Below are 21,536 nucleotides of genomic sequence, written 5' to 3' on the forward strand. Positions count from 1 at the left end.
CAGAGAGAAATAAAGGAAAAGATGACTGGCAATCCACCGCTGATCTATCAGAATAAATATAGATTCTTATTATGTAAACAAATTTATAGCTTCAAAAAGAAAACACTATAGAACTAGGGGCTTTTCCTCAGTTACTGACTGATCAGTGTTTTGAATGTGTAGTTCTAAAAAAAAACCTCAACAACACAGAAATATCTATTTAATCATTTAATCATTCTACTTGTGTTGGAACTTTGAGCTTCTTTCAATTTTCTGTTGTGGTGTTATAAATCTTTATGGATACCCATGATTATTTTCTTACAAAAATAAAATTTCACAGAAATAAAATTATTGGATTCAAGGCTACAGCTTGCCACTCAGGAACACTCTGGAGTTCCTTGATACTGGCTTACTTTTTTCTTTTTTAACCCGTTACGAAATCAGTGTATTATATAGAGGTAAAGGAACACTTTTGTGATTACTTGAATATTTTTTTCTATTTGATTGTTCTTAGAGTATCCATAGCAAAGTTCTGCCCATCCTTTAAGATTCCAGATATTGGGGCGCCTGGGTAGCTCATTCGGTTAAGTGTCCAGCTCTTGATCTCAGCTTAGGTCTTGATCTCAGAGTTGTAAGTTCAGGCCCCAAGTTGGGCTCCACGCTGGGTGCAGAACTCACTTTAAATAAAAAACAAACTGGACTCCAGACATTGATGTAATCTCTTCTATACAACTGGTAATTCAGGAAGACTTTCTCTTCTCCATACCCCTTTTATCAAAAATATTACATGACAAAGCAATCCTTTTTTGTGTACATGTCTAGTTATGGGCTGCTCTCTGCCTTTGGACTTTATATAAGATTCTTAAGGGAGTTTGTCCATTTTTTCATCCCTAAGAGCCCTGATATCATGCTGTGCAAATAGTAAGCATTCAGCATTTAATTACTTAATTAATTTCAGTCAAAGTGATCATCCTTGTCTTAGAACTTGTCATAGCTCTTTATGTGACCCGTGCCTTAGAAATAACCCTATCCCCATATAAGGCTTAGCTGTGACATGGACCTTTGTGTTATACTTTTAGAAAACAATATTTATTTATTCATTCATTTATTTTTGAAAGATTTTATCTATTCAAGAGAGAGAGAGCATGGGCATATGAGAATCAGCATGAGTGGGGGAGGGGCAGAGGCAACAGGAGAGGAAGAAGCAGACTCCTTGTTGAACATGGGGCCCAATCCCAAGATCCTGAGATCATGACGTGAGCCAAAGGCAGGCGCTCAAGCAACTGAGTCACCCAGGCACTCCTAGAAAACAATATTTATACTCTGATTTTCAGAACCTGATTCTTTACATGTGAAAATTTGGGGGTATTTGCAAAAGTCATCAGCATTGACATTCCTAAATATAATATTATGGCCAATTTTTCCAAATGCCCAGCTCAATGACCTGGAGAAGAAACATGCCATGCTTGAAATGAACGCCCGCAGTTTACAGCAGAAACTGGAGACTGAACGGGAGCTCAAACAGAGGCTTCTGGAAGAGGTGAGTCTGTGACACCTGAGAAACCGGGCCAGGTGGAATTCTGAAGGTGAAAATTGATGTGTTAAGTGGTCAGATCCAGATCAGACATCATTGTTTTGAAGTTTGAGTTTTCAAGAAAGAGTAAAGTGGTCACGTAATACTTTCCTGAAGGCATTTACCATGTTCAAAGAACGTGTCACAAAGGCCAAAAGATCTTTGTCACTTGCATCCGCTCACGTGGTGCTTAAAAGAATGTTGAGCACCAATGAGTATGTGCCAAATGGAAGTTTGTTAAATAGACGGGGGACTGAATACTGAGTGAAATTGTGCTTTTAGAGTTAATAACTAAAGTGTATTTGGTTTTCGGGCTAATAAACATCTGTGCACATTGGCTTCATGCACAGGGCAGGGACTTGGCCAGAGTTATGCTACGTACTAAATGTCATGAAAACTTTTGATCATCCATTTAATTCAGTTAAAAAAAGTTAGGCCCTGCCTTTGAGACATAGAATGGAAAGCTCCTGAACCCATCCCTTGTATTATTTCCTGGACCTTTTAGCAGAAATCTGAAAGTCTCTGTTTAAGTTGATGACTACTTCCCACTCCCAGCCAAAGCCCTCCCTTATATGTTGAATCACTCATGATTCTGCTTTGTTCATTAGAACTGACCAACCAGGACAAATATACTTTCTAAAGACATTTAATGAGAAACAGGACTCCAAGAGTGTTCTCTTTAGCCCATAGTGAACCTGATAGTTCAGTTAACCAGGTCACCTTTTCTGGTTAGTTGAGGTTTTATTATATGATGCCTCCCGAAGGACCCTGCTGATAGAAATAATATTGCTAAGCTATTAACTTTGAAAAGTGTGGTGAAAATTTCGCAGGTGCATATGAAATATTTTACAGAATGAGACTGTAAAAAAAATGGGTGGGAGTTTGGGAGAGTTCTGGAGATGGATAACGGTGATGGTTGCCTAACACCGAACATGTCCTTGGTGCTGAGCAACTGTCCACTTAAAAATGGTTAAAATGGTAAATTTTATGTATATTGTATCACAACAAAGATTTTACAACAAAATTAATCATATACACACAGGGAAGTTCACCAAATGCAGGGTTAAGAACGCTGTCATAAAAATTTAAAGATCTACCTAGTGGTCAAGTAAAGAACAATGGTCTTTTATCTGGAATGAGTAGACAAACGCCCCCACTTAGGCACATGCTGGAAACAGAACAGAAATAATCAGTGATGTTGCCTGGTCCTATTTTCCTTCCGAAGGAAGAGAATTGGTTCTGACAGCTCGACACTTTGGTCCAAGGTTACATGGTGACTCAGTGACAAGTCTTGGAATAGCAGGCTGGGATCCTGATTCAGTCCCCTCCTTCTCACTTCCAAACGACACGAGAACATTTCCATCTTAGTCTGTACCTCGCAGATAGAGTTTTGAGCACAGACATCTGGCTGACACTGAGTTTGCGGCAGATTTCACTGACAGTTGAAACCATTACAAAACAAAGAATGATATTCATCGTTCAGGATGTGGCTAGGACCCCTGGGCCTGCTCTGCACTTTATAACCATGTGACCAAGGGCTTAAACGGAGTGTTCTTTTTTTATTTTTTGATACTTTTTTTTTTAAAGTGGAGACACCTGATTAATCATCAACACAGTGAAAATATAAAACATTTTCATCATCCAAAAATTTCCCTATGCCTCTTCTAGTCAATACCTTCTCACCCTGGCTCCAGGAACCCACAGATCTGCTTGATCTTTGTCACTACTGATAGCTTTTCTTTTCTAGAATTTCCTAGAAGTGGAGTCATACTATATATACTCCTTGTATCTGAATTCTTTATTTTTTTTTTTAATTTTTAAAGACTATTTTAGAAAGAGAGTATGTGTGAGTGGGGTAGGGGCAAGGGGATACGGAGAGAGAGAATCTCAAGCAGACTCCCCATTAAGGATGGAGCCCAACTTGGGGCTCCATTTTGTGACCCTGAGCTTATGACCTGAGCTGAAACCAAGAGTCAGACGCTTAACTCACCGAGCCACCCAAGCGCTCTTTGATTCTTTGGTTTACTTGAGCATGTTTTTTGGGATTTGTCTGTGTTGGTGAATGCACCAGCAGTTCATTGCTTTTTATTACTAAGCAGTAATTCATTGTATGGGTATACCATAATCTTTCTGCTCCCCTGTTGATGATCCTTTGAATAGTTTCCAGTGTTTAGTTATTACACATAAATCTGCTGTGAAAACTTGTGGGCAAATCTTTGTGTAAATATGTTTTCATTCCTCTAGAAGGAGCGTTGCTGGATCCCATGTATAGGTTGATAACGAAGTGGTTGTTTCAGTTTGCATGCCCAACAGCAGTTCCAAACTGTAATGCTTGGCATTGTTTAGTCTTTCTAGTGTATCAATTACAATATCACATTGTGGTTTTAATTTGCATTTTTTAAATAATGAAAGATGATAAGTATCTTTTCATGTCTTTATCATTCATATATCTTCTTTTGGAAAGTGTAAGTTCAGATCTTTTGGGTAATTACTTCTGAGTAAAGTTGTTAAAGATTTTTATTTATTTATTTATTTATTTAAAGATTTTATTTATTTATTTGGCAGACAGAGATCACAAGTAGGCAGAGAGGCAGGCGGAGAGAGAAGAGGAAGCAGGCTCCCTGCCGAGCAGAGAGCCAATAGCGGGGCTCAATCCCAGGTCCCTGGGATCATGACCCAAGCCGAGGGCAGAGGCTCTAACCTACTGAGCCACCTGGGTGCCCCTTATTTATTTTTTATAAAAATTTTTATTTATTTATTTGACAGAGATCACAAGTAGGCAGAGAGGCAGACAGAGAGAAGGAGGGGAAGCAGGCTCCCCGTGGAGCAAAGAACCCGATGTGGGGCTTGATCCCAGGACCCTGGGATCATGACCTGAGCCGAAGGCAGAGGCTTTAACACACTGAGCCACCCAGGCACCCCAAAGATTTTTTGATACTAACTCTTTGCCAGGTATATGGGTGGTAAATCTTTCACCCAGTCTGTAGCTTGCTTTGTCTTTTAAAACAGTATCTTTCAAAGTGCAAATGTTCTTAATTTTTATTAAGTCAGATTTATCAGTTTTTAAAAATGGTTTGTTTTCTGTGTCCTAGTTAAGAAATCTATGCTTACCCTAAAGTTGAAGATACTTTCTTCTCTCTGTACTCCTAGAAGTTTTATAGTTTTAGCTTTCATATGGAGATCTGGGAAGTATTTTGAGTTAATTTTTATGTATGGTATGAGAGGACAGGTTCACTGTTTTCCATAGAATTATCCTGTTAGTCCAGTACCATTTGTTAAAGATTCTTTTCCTCGTTAAATTTTTTCTTTCTTTCTTTTTTTTTTTTTTAAGATTTTATTTATTTGACAGAGAGAAAGAGAGCACAAGCAGGGGGAGAGGCAGAGGGAGAGGAGAAGCAGGCTCCCTGCAGAGCAGGGGAAGCCCGATATGGGATTCGATCCCAGGACTCAGGGATCATGACCTGAGCCGAAGGCAATGGGTTAACCAACTGAGCCACCCAGGTGCCCCCCTCGTTAACTTTTCTTGTTATAGAGTCATCTACATGTCTCTCCTTGTTCTGTTACCAGACCATCTGATTATAACGCATCTTGAAATCAAGAGATATTGTAGTGTGTGTGTGTGTATGTGTGTGTGTGTGTGAGATCTGATAAGTGTCCTCTGTAATCCCCATCCCCCATTTCTCCCATCCTCCCACTCACATCCCCTCTGGTAGCCATCAGTTTGTTCTCCATAGATAAAGAGTCTGTTTCTTGTTTGTCTCTCTTCCCATTTTGTATTTGCTCAATTTTCTTCTTTTTTCAGTTAACCCAAGTATCCTCTTCATGAGGTACAGAGACCTGTAAAGGGGGCCACAATCACGGCCTCAGAATTGGGAAGAGTTTTTTTATGTCATGCAACCCAAATTCCAGCCCTTGTTCCATTGTCCTCTTCATCCCTGCCCCTGGCAGATTTTGCTAATGGGCATTTCTTCTAAATCTTTCCTCTTGGGCCCCAAATGGCTTCAGAACCTTTTTTGACATGGCACTTGGCAGCCACTATCAGTCCATCGGAAGTAATGACAAAGATGAAAATCCATTTGCTAATTCTGGTCAAATTAACCTGTTTAAGGCAGAGAGAATCCCTTCTCCAACATTCCCCACCAGGGCACCTGGTTGGACCTCGGCCTGAGTGCACAGTGTTTTTGGATATGCCAACCCACTTTTTCCAGTAAATTTAATTCTCAGGAAGTCCTGTCTCATTTTGAACTAAAGCTTGTAACTTTCAGCCACTGGTTCTATTTCATTGAAACATTTGAAAATAGAGCAGTCTGATATTTCCAACCAAAATAAAGAGATTAATGCTGATTAGTGATCAAATTACTTAATGGATAATTTAAAAAATAATGTTTCCTTAACAACTGCTATGTGCCCGGTGCCCTTCTGCATACTTTCCATGAATTGGCTCCTATGTGACAGTTCTATGAGAAAACTACTTCTTTTATCTCTGTGATGGTCACTTAGATATCTAAGTCGCTCTCCCACTCCAGACTGCCCTGCCTTTCCTAAGAGAAATATTTCAAGTCCCTCCAAGTTTGAAATGTTCTTTTCTGATAGATTTATCTTTCCAAAGAGACTTTCTAGAAGTCTGCATGGTCTGAACAACATGGAGTATTGTGGGACATCTCCAGCTCCATTCCAAGCTCTGTAAGCCTCTGCCAATTACCCTGGGCTCTTTGGGTACCTTTGTTGCATCATTGACACCCACTGACCTGTTACATGGCCACCAACCGTTCCATAGGTTTGGGGTTTTTTTTGAATAAACATCTTTATATTCTATGTTTATCAGTCAGTGTTTTGCTTTTTGGTTTTTTGTTTTTTAAGATTTTATTTATTTGAGAGCGATCATGAGTAGGGCGGGGAGGAGCAGAGGCAGAGGGAGAAACAGACTCCCCACTGAGTAGGGAGCCCAACACACACCGGGCTGGATCCCAGGCCACCGGGATCATGACCTGAGCCGAAGGCAGATGCTTCACCACTGACGAAGCCACCCCGGCTCCCCTATCAGTCAGTGTTTTTAAAAATACTGCCGTTTTGAACTTTCTCTAGTTGGTTTTGATCCATCCTTTCAGCCACCAGGGCTGTCTGGTGCTCTGGTTCTGGTGTCCAGCTCCTCCGTGCGTCCTGCCAGTCTCCTGTCCCCCTTGTGAGGCTGTCGGACAGATGGAAGTACAGAGCTAAGCCTCTCCTTCCGGTCGGACCCTGACCCGTGAATAGCCCCCATTTGCTCCTCTCTGGGAAGCAGGTAAACGGTTTTGAAAAAATGTTCCGCTGAGCACCAACCTGCCACTCTTACTTGTTTTTTATTATAGTAAATAAGCAGCCTGTTTCTTGGAAAGCTAACGGACAGTTGATGCATTTGTTCTAGAGAAATATTTTGGGCCCGGCTGTCCCCAAACCAATTCTTGTCCCCAGCTCCTGTTTCTCTGCTTCCTGCCTAGTAATTAATGTTGTCCTAAAATAGTGGGAAGAAACTAAAGAGGGTAATTTGCGGAAATCACTTGCGCTGTAGGGGACTGATAGCTCCCTTTAAGAGGTAATTTTAGCTGTTTTCTCTGCTCCCCTCCCCCCCACAATATTTTAGGAGTTCTGTGGTTTGAGTCAGAAATTCCAGGTTGGTATATAGGCCAGGTGGTCTCTGGTTGATGACAGTATCTCTTGCTTTAGGGAGGACTGATGAGGGGAGGCTGGTGGAGGAGGTCTGCACAGGGAAGCCAGTGGGGTAGGGAGAGGGGCGTCTGAACCGGATGGAGGGAAGGAGGAGAGAGAGACTGCTAAAATGCCTTGATTTTAGCATCTATGGTACACTGGGCACTGGGCACTGGCGCTCAGTACATCGCCCAGTCGCCGGGGTGGGGGGGGGGTCATTATACCCACTTTCAGATGAAGACACCAAGGCTTCTAGAGCCAATATGAGTTGCCCTATGGTCCTATGACTGGTACATATTAGAGTCCTCATTCATACTAGCGTCTGTAGCATTCCAAAGCGCACATTCATCCCACCACACTGTGATGCCTCAAGGAATCCGCTTCCCCTCAAGAGGAAGGGCCATTGAGGAGTAGAGATGGAAAGAGAAAAAAAAAACATAGGTTGAAGGAAGCGAATGGAATGAAGAGGGTCCCCAAGTCTGAAGTTGTTGGTGGCCTTTGGCCTTCTACGGCTGAGGACATAAAGATTTGCTGTGGCCTGTCGGAAAATGCCCATGGCCGTGTTTACTCTCCTGGGGAGCTCTGTCCTAGAGTCTGCAGAGATTCTAGGCCACCACGGGAGGGGGTAATAGGGCCGCCTACACAGTGGTTAGATTGTCACCCCAGGGTCAGATGACATCAGATGGTGTCTCATCAGGGTAGCTGCTCTCTCCTGCTTTTTTAGAAACAGAAGCATTTTAGGAAAGAGAGCCATAAAACCAGCATCTTTATAGCCTGCCTTATTTTCTGGTTGACTTCCATTATAAAAATCGGAGAGATTTTCAGCACAGAACTATTTCCAAAACACTGAAGTGATCCCCCCTGCCTCCACCGGCCCCCTGGGTTTTTACTGATTCTTGTGCTGAATCTGGGCTCTTCCTCTTCCTCCCCATACTGCAGAAGCATCTCCTGTGATTGTGGCTATTTGTGTCCTGGTTGGGGGTCCCTCACCCTGAGGAGGTACTCCTTAAAATGAGAGGTGACATGATTCCCCTTTGCACATCCACACTGCCTGAACAAAGCGATCTCTCAGAATAGCATCTGAGACCTTACAGAGCACAAAGCTAAGGCAGACTGGAGCTTAACTGTCATGGCAGTAATTCACAGCATCTTTGATGTCAACTCAGATGGGCCACGTGTCCTTAACTGTAACCGAATGGAAAGGCGGACACGGCGGCCTGGTCTTCCTCTTACAGTGGGGAATCCTGTGACTTGCTGGCCATCCAAGATTTTGGGCACATTCTTTTTAACTGTGCCACACATCTGTCGGGGACAGAAAACAGTCGTCAATTCTGGAACGAGATGATTTCAGAAGCCGAAATTTTGCGCCACGCCTGCGATTAGTTTGATGACAAGAACAGTGGGGGCATGAGTTGTATTGTCCATGGTATCGAGACTCTGGCCTTTCCTCCCACTAGCAAGCCAAATTACAGCAGCAGATGGACATGCAGAAGAGCCACATCTTCCGTCTGACTCAAGGGCTGCAAGAAGCTCTGGACCGGGCGGATCTGCTGAAGACGGAAAGGAGCGATCTGGAATACCAGCTAGAAAACATTCAGGTGAGAACCGGCAGAGGGAATTTACTTAGAAATTGTCTGCGGATGCAAAGCGTCATGGCCGAAAGCCATCTGGTGAAATGATCAGAGTGATCTCTTTATACTGCGTGTTTTTCCCCACATTTCATTATGAAAATTTCCAAACCTTCAGAGAAGTTAGAGCATACCTGTAATACCAGCTCTGAGATTCTAATATTAACCCCTGACTTTTTTTTTCCCCCGTATGCATATCCATCTATCAGTCCTTTTTTAAATTTTGGTTTTGGCCATAAGAAAAGGAGTGAGTAAGTAAATATTGGCCCAGTGTGGTCTGTGTTGAATTTTCATAAGCTAGTATCCTCGTGACTTAGTTTTTTTATTTTCTTAAAGTGCCAAATTTATTTGTTTATTTTTATTTTTATTTTTAAAATTTTTTTTAAGTTTTAGTTTATTTATTTGACAGAGAGATCACAAGTAGGCAGAGAGGCAGGCAGAGAGCGGGGTGGGGTGGGGGAAGCAGGCTCCCCACTGAGCAGAGAGCCTGAAGTGGGGCTTGATCCCAGGACCCTGAGATCATGACCTGAGCTGAAAGCAGAGGCTTAACCCACTGAGCCACCCAGGCGCCCCTTAAGTACCAAATTTAAAAGCATCTTTCTTTCGAGGGCTGAGCTTATTTTTGTTTTTATGAATTTTTAGGTTCTCTATTCTCACGAAAAGGTGAAAATGGAAGGTACTATTTCTCAACAAACCAAACTCATTGACTTTCTGCAAGCCAAAATGGACCAGCCCGCTAAGAAGAAAAAGGTGGGTCCTCGTGTTTGAAAAGTGGAGAGTTTCTGCTCAGCCATTGTGATTCATTAAATACCGCTGTGATAGATAATTGGAGAAACATCAAAGAAAACAAAACGCACATTTTCTTGTTTTATACTGGGTTGAAAAGAGGTTTTGAGATAGAACAGTCCTTGCAGAAGGGATGTCATTAATCAAGTCTCTAACACACTGCTTTGTGTTCATGGCCTTTAAAATTATAGTGCCTGTATCTGATTTCCTAAGCAGCTGGGATGTGGGAGGGTGGGCAGCACAGAGAAAGTTTTATATGGAGGGTCATTGTACAAGATTCCAGAAGGATTAGCAGGTCACAGGTACAGGACTATAGAGATTACAGGACATGGATTCGGCATTTGACAGAGAGAGAGGGGGCTCCTCAGTTCTGTTGAAGGATTCTTAGGGCCCAGGTAAAGGGCTCTAGAAAAGACTCGAAATTACCCAGCCCAGTCCTTTTGATTGACAAAGGCCTGTGTGACACCGGGAGCCAGGGAGTTGAGGTGACTTGCCTATAGTGCCTGACTGGATAGCTAGGCCCTCCACTGAGGGCCGCTCCATCCCTTTAAAATTGTGATAAACAAACAAATGAAAAACTGTGACCAAAAAGAAAATTTAAAAAAATCCAACTGTGGACAGGGTTCTATGTAGATGCACCTGGGAAGATTTTTACTACACCCAAAACATACTTCCCTAAACTACCGAGCCCCCCTGCCCCTAACCCCAGGAGGTTTGGCTAGGTGTTCTCAGCTGGAAAAGGTCTCAAGGAGCTTGCAGTTTGCTTCCAAAGGCATTCCTGCCCCAGAGGAGCAGTGGCAGCCCCCCTCTGACTTGGATTACGTGAAAGGGGGCTGGGGTAGGCAGTTGGGGCCCGTGGTGCCAGCGCTGTTTGCACTATGAGGGGCGAGGACAGCCTTCAGAAGCAGTGTCCTCCTTTGGGGGCTGCCGGGAAGGGATGTTCTTTGCCGTGTTCTTTGCTGTGTTTCTGCTTGTTATGCTGACGATATTTAATCTTCTTTTATGATATTGAATCTTTTTTTATTTTAACAGCCGATTGTTATCTGACTGTGTCATGTGCTGTAGTTAGGGTGTTTCCATTGATTTCTGGTTTTTTTTTCAGTCCCATTATTCCCTGTGTTTTCCTTTTTTTTTCCTCCGTGTCCAGTATGTGTTTTCCATTTGCATTTTTTTTTTTTTTAAATTTTTGAGTAGGCCCCTTGTTTTGATGTCACTTTACTAGTCAGGTTTTTGGTCTCCTTTTTAAAAAAAAAATTTTTTTTTTAAACCCTCATCTCTGTGTCTTGTAAGTAAGCATCATGAGACAAACGCGGAGCAAGAGTGATTTCCGAACCATCCCTCCTGACTCCATCCTCCACTTCCATTTTTTGAGGGTAAAGACTCAGGAAATGGCTCTCCTTCTTGGGAATGCTAAAGGAAGAGGTGGTGGCAGTTCAAGCATCTTGAGCCCTCTTGTTGAAAATTTGCGAAACCCTATTTTTTTCCAGCCGGCTGGAATGGGCTGTGGCTCAGTCTCCCCTTTCCCCCCTTCACATGCCATTTTTACTAAATCCGCTTACAGTGAGTATGCTCCTGGCTTTCGTGGTTTGCTCCTCTTGAGTCAGAGTTCCTTTAGCTAGTTTCAAGTGCCAGTTTCCAGGAGTTAGGAGATATCTCTGTTTCCATTGCTAGGGTTTATTTAGTCGACGGAAAGAGGACCCTGCTTTGCCCACACAGGTTCCTCTGCAGTACAATGAGCTGAAGGTGGCTCTGGAGAAGGAGAAAGCTCGCTGTGCAGAGCTAGAGGAAGCCCTTCAGAAGACCCGCATCGAGCTCCGGTCTGCCCGGGAGGAAGGTAGGGGCACTCGCCATGCCGGGTCTGTGGGGAAAGGCAGAGGACCCACCTGAAGCAGATTGGTCGTACTAGTTCAGCATCTGTCTTGGTGGCCCGAAAGCTCTCAGTCCAGACGTCCCAAGTCTGAACGAGTCACAGCATCCTTGGCATTGCCTGTTCGGCATGATGCGTGTTCTTTTGGTCTTGGGTCCTCGAAAGACAGCCCAGGGGCAGTCCGCTTGGTTTTGGCCTCTTGGTTGCCCAGCTAACCAAAAGACATTGGACCGGTCTCTCTCCAGCTGCCCACCGGAAGGCCACAGACCATCCACACCCATCTACGCCCGCCACCGCGAGGCAGCAGATCGCCATGTCCGCCATCGTGCGGTCACCCGAGCACCAGCCCAGTGCCATGAGCCTGCTGGCCCCGCCATCTAGCCGCAGAAAGGAGTCGTCCACTCCAGAGGGTACGTGCTCAAGGAGCCACCGGAGTTGCGCTGAAAATCGTTTTTAGTCGACTAAGATAATGCAGACATATCGTGAAAGTGACAAGTAATAATATTAAGGGTGATAATGCTGAAGAGTAAGAAGTCTGTCTTCTCCCCCGTCCCAGGCCAGTTCGCTGAGCTGGAGACCACCAGTGCATTCTTCTTGCAACAGTTCATGCACGTAGGCACATGTCATGGTATTCATGTGTCTTATATAATTATATTTAAAGAGTATGAGAAAATAGGCATATTTTCCTCAGCCCTTTTTTCTATTGTAAATATCACAGCACACTATGCTGTACCCTGAAAAATACCTTTCTTTCACTTAAAATCCTATCTTAGATTGTTTATGAATGCCTGTGCCTGGACCTCGTCCTCCGAGAGGACTACATGGTAGTCACTGGCGTGGGTACGTGGCTCACCCGTTAGACCAGCCCCTGCTCATGGGCGCTGGGGTTGTTTCCAGTCTGTCCTCGGCAGGAGCGACCTGCAGTGGAATCCTGCGCCTCTGCGGGTGCTGCGGCCGCGGGGTTAGCTCCGGGGAAATGACTCCCTGCGTTAGAGATTATTTGCATGTTGAGTGTCGGAGGTTTAATCCATTTTATATTCTTACCAACAGTGTAAGAAGTTTTCTTTGTGGTCTTAAAAGTACTCTGTTCGCCTAGAGAGGAAAAGGACTTTAAAAAAAAAAAAAGGTTAGATTGTGAGGGCGATCTGGCTGTGACATCTGTCACCCTGTTGATCGCCAGGGTTGATTTGGCTGATCTGGCTGGCGAGGCAGGTGTCCCCCTCCTCCCTCACCGCCCCGTGTGCGTCCCCCAACAAAGCCGCGCGCTCGGTCAAAGGTGACGGCCTTCCCGGATAGAGGAGGACTGTTCTTCGGTCAAGGGTATATGAGTAGCTGAGCTTCCCTGCTCGAACCTTCAAACAAGCTCTCAGGGTCCATTCATAGGAGAATGTCATGTGGTCGAGCTTCTAAGACTGCAGACGCACCCAAATGAGGTGCTGCCTGTGGCAAACTGCCTCGCTTTAAAAAAAAAAAAAAAAGAAAAAGGCCAAGGAAGGTGGTTTGGAAGGTCTCAGGAGATCATAGAGCAGAGCTTCAGGGTGGCATCACAGTATCACAGTGTAACGGGTGTTAGTGGCAAATCTCGATGGCATTTTGGTGTGTTGGTGGGTTTTCTTCAACATTGGTTTCTCTCCAGCGATGATGCCGTCTTATTTCCTATGTTTCCGTAACACTTTGAATCAAAGAGCTTTACTCTTAAACGCATCGTGATGGTGATGGTAACACAGGGGAAGAAAACCTGTCTGGCCGTGGTGTCTGTTGCCTGGGCTCTGCAGAGCAGCAGCCGGCGAAGGTCTGAGGGTCCCAGGCTCCTGCTTCCCGTGTGCTGCACACTGACTGGGCCAGAGTGCGCGCGTGTATTTATTCCTTAGGGTTTTCTGATCAAGGATGGAGGCCATGTTCTGTGCAGAATTTGGATTCAGAAATTTGGGTCCTGAGCTTTGCTGTTTAAAGCTGTATTTAATTAGGTCACTGTGGAGAGGGGGGCTTATTAAGTTGGGGGATGTGTTGCAGAATGCAACCTTCTTATTTTAACAGACTGGTATATAAATGTAAGAATTCAATTTTTAAGGCTTACACATTGAGTTTTTCACCAGAGGAGGCTCTTCATGAAAGAACAGGACATGAGGAGAGAATTCTTCAGTCAGTTTATGTATGTAATAACTAGAAATTCTGTAATTAAGAACGAATTTTTTTTTAAGATTTTATTTATTTATTCGACAGACAGATCACAAGGAGGCAGAGAGGCAGGCAGAGAGAGAGAAGGAAGCAGGCTCCCTACTGAGCAGAGAGCCCAATGCGGGGCTCGATCCCAGGACCCTGGGATCATGACCTGAGCCGAAGGCAGAGGCTTTAACCCACTGAGCCACCCAGGCGCCCCAAGAACTGATTTTTAAACTGAATTCTAAAAACTTCCACATATGAGGTTCATCTGAAAAACAAAACTTCTGTGATTAAAGTACCTGTAAACATTTGACTTAAAAACATATGTTTACTTAGGCCCACAAACATCTTTGCTTTCTTATAGCCTGTCTTCTGCCAGTAGATTGTTCTTTAAAAATACTTAACTCCTGATAACTGGATAATGGAGATCTGAAGTTGAGTTCTATAAATCTAGATGCATCTGTTAGTGTTAAAGTAGTTTCACACTCTGTAACTAATCTGCTGTAATGGCTTTTTAACAGCTTTATTGAGATAAATCCGCGTACCGTACAATTCACACATTTGAAGCGTATGATGTTTTTTATGAAGTGCACAGGGTTGTACAACCACCGCATCATAATTTTGGGACATTTTTGGCCTCAACTTTTCTGTCCTGCAAAAGCACGCTACCTGATATTAGACACTCCCCGTTCTCTCCTCTGCCTGACCTCTGGCAGCCACCAAGCCAAACAGGTTTGCTACTCTGGACATTTCACAGAAGTGAGATCCTACCGGATGCTTTTTTTGTCTGGTTTCTTTCATTGAGCGTAATCCTTCTAAGATTCAGCTATGTTAAAGCATTTATTAGTTCTTCACTTACTCCGGTTGAGTAAATTATATTGTATGGAGAGTGCATCTTGTTTCCTAATCCACTGATAATCATTTGGGTTGTTTCCAATTTTTGGCCTTTATAAATAATGTTGCTGTGAATGTTGTATGTTGTGGCTACATCTCTACCATTGCAGGGTAATCCTAAATTTAACTTTTCAAGGGCCTGCCAAACTGTCTTCCAGAGTGGCCACATCATTTGACATTCCCACCAGCAGTGTATGAAGGTTCTTATTTCTCCACATCCTCACCAACATTTGTTTCCTGCATTTTTAAAAAAAGATTTTATTTATTTATTTGCCGGAGAGAGGAGACACAGTAAGAGAGGGAACACAAGCAGGGGGAGTGGGAGAGGGAGAAGCAGGCTCCCCACTGAGCAAGGAGCCCATTGTGGGACTCGATCCCTGGACCCTGGGATCATGACCCAAGCTGAAGGCAGATGCTGAACAACTGAGTCACCCAGGTGTCCCCCTGCATTTTTGATTCTAGACATCAAAGGGGGTGTGAAGTGGAATCTCATTGTGCTTTTGATTTGTGTTTTTCTAATGACTCATGATGCTGACCATCTTTTCATGTGCTTCTTGGTCATTATCTTCTTTGGAGAGATATCTAGTCAAATCCTTTGCCCATTTTAAAGTTGGGTTATTTGTCTTCTTGTTATTGAGTTGTAAGAGCTTTTTTATATATTGTAGCAACAAGTCCCTTGTCAGAGAGATGATTTACAAATATTCTTTCCCATTCCTTTTTTTTTTTTTTAACTTTCTTGATGGGATCATTTGTAAAACCTAATAATTTTTTTTAAAACTTTCCTTCAGAATTCAGTCGGCGTCTTAAGGAGCGCATGCACCACAATATTCCTCACCGATTTAACGTAGGACTGAACATGCGAGCCACAAAGTGTGCTGTGTGTCTGGATACTGTGCACTTTGGGCGCCAGGCATCCAAATGTCTTGGTAAGAGCTGTGGCTGTGCATGCGCAGTGGGCACCTGCATGTCTCCACTCATGGGGGTGGGCTTTTGTTTTTCTTTTTCCTTTCTTCTTTAAAGATCTATTTATTTATGTTAGAGAGAGGGAACAGAGTGGGGAGGGGTAGAGGGAGAGTGAGAGAGGATCTCAAGCGGACTCTGCGCTGAGCGTGGAGTCTGACGCAGGGCTCAATCTCATGATCCCAAGATCACAACCTGAGTCAAAACCAAGAGTTGGACATTCAACCCACTGTGCCACCCAGGTGCCCCTGTGTTTTTCCTTTTTAAATTTTTCATCCTGTAGTACATTCATTTTCAGGCTTTCAGTTTCAGTGGGAGGACACTATTTTTCCCCCCTTAAGGGAATGAGCTTATCCGTGTTTGCAGCTCATGTCTCCACTGCCCTATGCAAAATGCCTTGGGCTTTGCTGGTTTCCAGCCCCCTGTTTTTGTCCAGGTTGCTCTCTCCCCACCTTTAGGTTGTGTGCTGGCTCTAGCTGGACTGTGCCAACAGGTCCCTTACATACTTTTGTGATGGCCTGGGGAGAAGCGGGGAACATTGTGTCAAGAATACTTGGCTCCCTCGTTTCCTCTCTGGGTCTGGCTCCTGGGAACGCTTAGGGACTACCTGGCTGTTGGGGCCTGGCTGGGACTTGGCTGGTAGAGGGACGCATGGGCCAGGATCTGCCAGGGTGTGTTTTCAGGCTGTTCCCTGCTTTTCTCCAGAATGTCAGGTGATGTGCCATCCCAAGTGCTCCACGTGCTTGCCCGCCACCTGTGGCCTGCCAGCCGAGTATGCCACACACTTTACCGAGGCCTTCTGCCGTGACAAAATGAACTCCCCAGGTCTCCAGTCCAAGGAGCCCAGCAGCGGCTTGCACCTGGAAGGGTGGATGAAGGTGCCCAGGTACTGTGGCAGGGAGCCTCGGGCTGGGGCAGGTGCTGCGGAGGACGCCACCCCAACATAGTCCACTTGGGAATAAGGGTTATTTGGAGACAAAGGCACTTGACAAACCGTCGGTCTCAGAAGGACAGTCTGACCTCCCCTCTCTCTTTCTGAAAGCAGGAGATACGATCCTGTGTAAAAGCAGCCCTCCCTTTTCCAGGAGGAAAGGAATATTATCACCAGAGACAGGGATTCAAGCCTTGCAGAGAGAACTCTGCAAAGAACCCTTGTTAAAGTAATCTCCCTTTTGCCTCCCGTAACATTTTAGCTGCTTTTTCATACTTACTAGTCTTTGTTCAAGCCAGTGTACAAACATGTAGGCCTCTCCACTTTTGGGGTCTTCCTTGTCTGGGGGAGACTCCCAGGAACATATAAAATTAAAAAATGTATGCTTCTCTCCCCATTCATCTATCTGCTACCTGTGGAATTCCTGGGCCAGCCACAGAACCTACAAGGGTAGAAGGAAGCTTTGCCACCCCTGACACAACGGCCCTGGCCGCTCCCATTCCCGAGCTTTCCGCGGGAAGCCTCTTAACGAGGACTCCGTCTCGGTCTTCCCACCGCCACCTCCTCCGCCCCGCGACTGTGCTGTGGACTCCACACCTTTGTTCTTGTGCGTCCCTTTTTTCCCAGGAATAACAAGCGAGGACAGCAGGGCTGGGACAGGAAGTACATTGTCCTGGAGGGATCCAAAGTCCTCATTTATGACAATGAAGCCAGAGAAGGTAAATTAATTCAGGGGGATGTTTCGTTTCGTTGCACGTGGTTGACCCAGGTCTCCCAGTCTCGGCGTGAAGGCTTTGTTTTTCGGACTGCGTTGCAAGCCTTCTACGGTTTTCCATTTTTGAAAATTAAAAAGCGAATGGCTTGGCTAAAGGTTATTGGTACGATACTCACGTCTATAGGTCTCCCCTCTGAAGAACCGCAGGGCGCTGCCCTGAAGATTCTACCTGCTAATACACCTTCAGAGAACTTCTGCCTCAGTCAACTAACCCATAAATCCGCATCGTCATCCGAAATTTGACTGTGCTACTCATCTGACACACTTTATTTTGTTTTTATCTTCCCTCTCCGCCTTCTCTGCACACCTTTCTCCTTCCTCCTTTGTTCTCGTGCGCCTCTCTTTCCACGCATACTGTCTCTCTCGCCCTGTCTCTCTCTCTCTCTCTCTTTCTCTCTGTGTTTCTCTCTCTGTTTCTTTCTTCTTCTTTTCTCCCCTTGTTCTTGTTCCTGTTCTTTTGGTTTTCTTTCTGCCCTTCCTCTTTGCACCAAGCTGGACAGAGGCCGGTGGAAGAATTTGAGCTGTGCCTTCCCGACGGGGATGTATCTATTCATGGCGCCGTTGGTGCTTCTGAGCTTGCAAATACAGCCAAAGCAGGTGAGGGGAAGCAGCAGAACCCGCCAGGGGGCGCGCTGGGTCTGTTCAAGCAGCAGGGGTAGCAGGGGCCACCCTCTTCGGCTCGCTGTCTTAGTGGGGACTGGGACTTGCGTGCTTGGCGGGGGATCTCTGACACCCCAGGGCCATCCCTCCCGCTGGGATTTGAGGGAGAGCCACAGCCAACCCCTGCTCTGTCCGATCCCCTAGATGTTCCCTACGTACTGAAGATGGAGTCTCACCCGCACACCACCTGCTGGCCCGGGAGGACGCTCTACTTGCTGGCTCCCAGCTTCCCCGACAAACAGCGCTGGGTCACCGCCTTAGAGTCCGTTGTCGCAGGTGGGAGAGTTTCTAGGGAAAAAGCAGAAGCCGATGCTGTGAGTATGAAGACGGGTGCAGGAGCTTGTCTTTGTAACGCGGGCTGAAGTGGGAACTGACCTGGGTGCTGGGAGCCCTGTCGCTGCCTCCCCAAAGGGTGATGGTCCGAGACTATCGTGACTGGGATGCTTTCAGAACCAAGACATGGGCTCTGCGCTGGCTTGTCTAGCATCACACGCCCTCCCTCTGCAGCCCTTTAGAATGGGGGAGTCAGAGCCATCAGCCAGCTCTTGGGGCGTGACGGATTTTGGTCATGGCAGCAGATGTACTCATAAGGCGATCCTCTCTCTTGTTTACTCTGATGAGTTTATTTGAAGACTTGAGTTGCAAGCACTTGGCCAGGAAGCAGCGCAGAGGTCTACCGAAACCATGCCAACTCGGGGAGGGCTTTTCATAACCTTCTCCATAGCTTCCACGTGATCTGCTCTTCTGTAGGCAGGTTCGGGATCCTACTTCTCCCTAAGACGGCAGAGCCGTGGGTGTGCCTTGACTGGCATCACTCCTCCTGGAAAGTTCCAGGATACAACAGGGCTCCGTGCTCACTGGTGTTTTCTCCACCAAAGACCAAACACTGGGCTCCTAGTAAACACGTTCAGTATTTGCAGCGCAGACTTCTTAACTATAAGCCTCTGGGGAGGAGCTCGGCTCTCTGGGTGGACCTGTTTTGATGACTTGTTCTGCGGTTATCTGTGTGAGCCTTTTATTGAAATGCACGTTAATATGTGTACACTAGGGTTGCAACTGTATTCCCTCCGAGCTTCTGCCTGCGTGGGCTCAGGTAAAGATTCAGAGGCTTGCTGCTTCGTTGCTGATGCTGTGTTTTGTCCTTGGGCTGCTGCCTGGAGGGGAAGGAGCCTTCCACGTGGCTTATTAACCCTCTGCACGTAGCATCAGTGTCTCTCCTACCGCAGAAGATCTCTCAATGTCTACTTCACTCATTTATTTCCGCATCCAAGCTGAGGCGTAACTCTCATGCTAATTACCAGCCGCCCTGGAGAGACCAGTAACTCAGATCAGAATATGGGGCAAGCCGAGAGCAAATGTGTGTTTCTGGCGTTTTCCAGATGAACCTTACTTTCTTCCTGGCACCAAACTTTTCTCCTTTCTTATTTTGTCTCTCTGGATGATTTGGTCATGAACAGTTCAAACTTACTGTGTCCTTTTTTTTTTTTCTTTTCTCTCTCTCTCTCTCTCTCTTTCTCTCTCTTTTTTTTGTTTCCAATATGAAAAGAAATTGCTTGGAAACTCTCTGTTGAAACTGGAAGGTGATGACCGTCTGGACATGAACTGCACGCTGCCCTTCAGCGACCAGGTAGCGCTGTCCTCTGGACCCTGGCCGTCACCCCCATGGTCACGAGAGAAAGGGCTCTTGCTCTTCCTGCTCCGCAGGGTGGCCGTGGGGACGTGGTTATGCTCAGGCCCCACCTGTGGACTTCTGTTCCTGCAGGTGGTGTTGGTGGGCACTGAGGAAGGGCTGTACGCTCTGAATGTCTTGAAAAACTCCCTCACCCACGTCCCAGGAATCGGAGCAGTCTTCCAAATTTATATCATCAAGGACCTGGAGAAGCTCCTCATGATAGCAGGTGGTTGGCCAAGGGCGTGGCACTTTCTTTTCATTGTCAAGGGAAACTATTTGAGAGCCAAGTGTCCTGCCTCTGAAACACAAAGTTAGGCCTTCCTGGTGGCAGATAGCAGCCAAAGTGGCTCTTTCCTCGGGTCCTTGTCGGTGCCGGAGCTGATGGCGCTCTCCACTCAGATTCATTCCCATGGTGGCCGGTGCAGCTGTTATGCCAAGTGAAGAATAGTTAGCCTCCAAAGTCTCATTAATGACAGACCCTTTGATGCCACCATCATGGTGACGTCAACACCACCGAGAACCGGGACTTCTGAGAGCTTGCCTGCTGTTAGCATGTGTCCTCTTATTTCTCTGGAACCCCTTGGAGACCCTTGGGCTGTTCTCCATATTAACATTTTGCCATATTTTTACCCTCTTCCTCTACAAACACACATGCACACACACTAACTGTTGAAATGAGAGTCCCTTGCAGCTGTGACCCCAAAGTCTTTAGCATATCAGCTAAGTATGAGAGCATTCTCTTTCACAACCATGGCAAAATCCTTTTCTCTCTTTATTGGTGGTCTTTTTTTTTTTTTTTTTTTTTTAAAAAAAGGGAAAACAATAATTTGTTGGTTCAGTGTTCAAAAACATCCATGGCCAGGTCTTGTTTCAGATGTGACTGGATGGATCTGGGGGCTGAAAAGAATGTGGTCAGGAACTGGCCTTTCTTGGTCTTTTTTGTTTTTGTTTTTTTTTTAAGATTTTATTTATTTACTTGACAGACAGATCACAAGTAGGCAGAGAGGCAGGCAGAGAGAGAGGGGGGGAAGCAAGCTCCCCGCTGAGCAGAGAGCCCGATGTGGGCTCGATCCCAGGCCCCTGGGATCATGACCTGAGCCGAAGGCAGAGGCTTAACCCACTGAGCCACCCAGGCGCCCCTTTCTTGGTCTTTCATTCTCCCTCTCTTTGTCTCTCGTTTCTTTCCTTCTGATCGCTTGCCGCCCTCCCCCTTCTTCTTTCCTTCTTTCCTCTCCGTCCCCACCTTCCTCCCTTCCTTCCTGACTTTACTCTTTAGAGTGGTTTAAGGCTCACAGCGAAATTGAGCAGAAAGTACAGAGAGTTCCCAGATGCCCCCTGCCCCCACTGTCCCCATCCCCACCAGAGGGGCGCACTGGACATAACCGATGAACCCGCAGTGACACATCGTCACCCTGGGTCCTTGATTTCCACTAGGGTTCACTCTTGGCTGTATTCCTTCCATGGGTTTAGACAAACATGTCGGGGCTCGGATCCACCAACAGCATATCGCACGGGATAGTGGCACATGGCACCGTTTTTGTGTTCAAGAACTTTAACCCTTGCTGTGATGCGGCTGTCTGGTAGGCTGCCCGGAGTCAGATTTTACCTGTGGCTCCAATAATGTTCTTTCCGGTATTTTTCCCCTGCGAAGGTGTGATCCTGCCCCAGGTCATGCCTTGTATTTAATAGTGTCCCATTAGTCTCCTATCATCTGGAATGGATTTTTGTCCTCCATGACATTGACATCCTGGAAAAACGTCCAAGCCTGTTGTTTTACAAAATGTCCCCTCCATGTGCCTAACCCAGCCTCCTCTTCGCGTTGGTGGGGAGTAGGTTTAAAAGTCTGGCTCATGCCCTCTGATTTTACGTTGGCAAATTTTTTTTTTCATCCCAGAATCCTGACCAAGAGGCCAGATGTTTTTCATTGTAGTTCTCAAACTTGGACCTGAACCATGTACACAGG

General features: G+C 45.6%; 1 protein-coding gene across 7 annotated transcripts in view; it reads left to right on the top strand.

The window, feature by feature from the left end:
- Positions 1–21,536, top strand: part of CIT (citron rho-interacting serine/threonine kinase) — a 165,338-nt gene that overhangs the window by 126,844 nt on the left and 16,958 nt on the right. For 3 of the 7 annotated variants that reach the window (XM_032309532.1, XM_032309537.1, XM_032309534.1), the window contains 12 exons: positions 1,415–1,519; positions 8,695–8,835; positions 9,508–9,615; positions 11,323–11,485; positions 11,764–11,928; positions 15,364–15,501; positions 16,241–16,421; positions 17,094–17,185; positions 17,734–17,838; positions 18,046–18,215; positions 19,448–19,528; positions 19,664–19,799. In XM_032309532.1, coding sequence (XP_032165423.1) covers positions 1,415–1,519; positions 8,695–8,835; positions 9,508–9,615; positions 11,323–11,485; positions 11,764–11,928; positions 15,364–15,501; positions 16,241–16,421; positions 17,094–17,185; positions 17,734–17,838; positions 18,046–18,215; positions 19,448–19,528; positions 19,664–19,799 — 1,585 coding nt within the window. Of the gene's footprint in view, positions 1–1,414; positions 1,520–8,694; positions 8,836–9,507; positions 9,616–11,322; positions 11,486–11,763; positions 11,929–15,363; positions 15,502–16,240; positions 16,422–17,093; positions 17,186–17,733; positions 17,839–18,045; positions 18,216–18,949; positions 18,995–19,447; positions 19,529–19,663; positions 19,800–21,536 lie in introns of all 7 variants that reach the window. The other 4 variants (XM_032309531.1, XM_032309536.1, XM_032309533.1 and 1 more) reach the window with 3 other exon arrangements.

This window comes from Mustela erminea, chromosome 13 (assembly GCF_009829155.1).
Source record: "Mustela erminea isolate mMusErm1 chromosome 13, mMusErm1.Pri, whole genome shotgun sequence".
Classification (NCBI taxonomy): domain Eukaryota; kingdom Metazoa; phylum Chordata; class Mammalia; order Carnivora; family Mustelidae; genus Mustela; species Mustela erminea.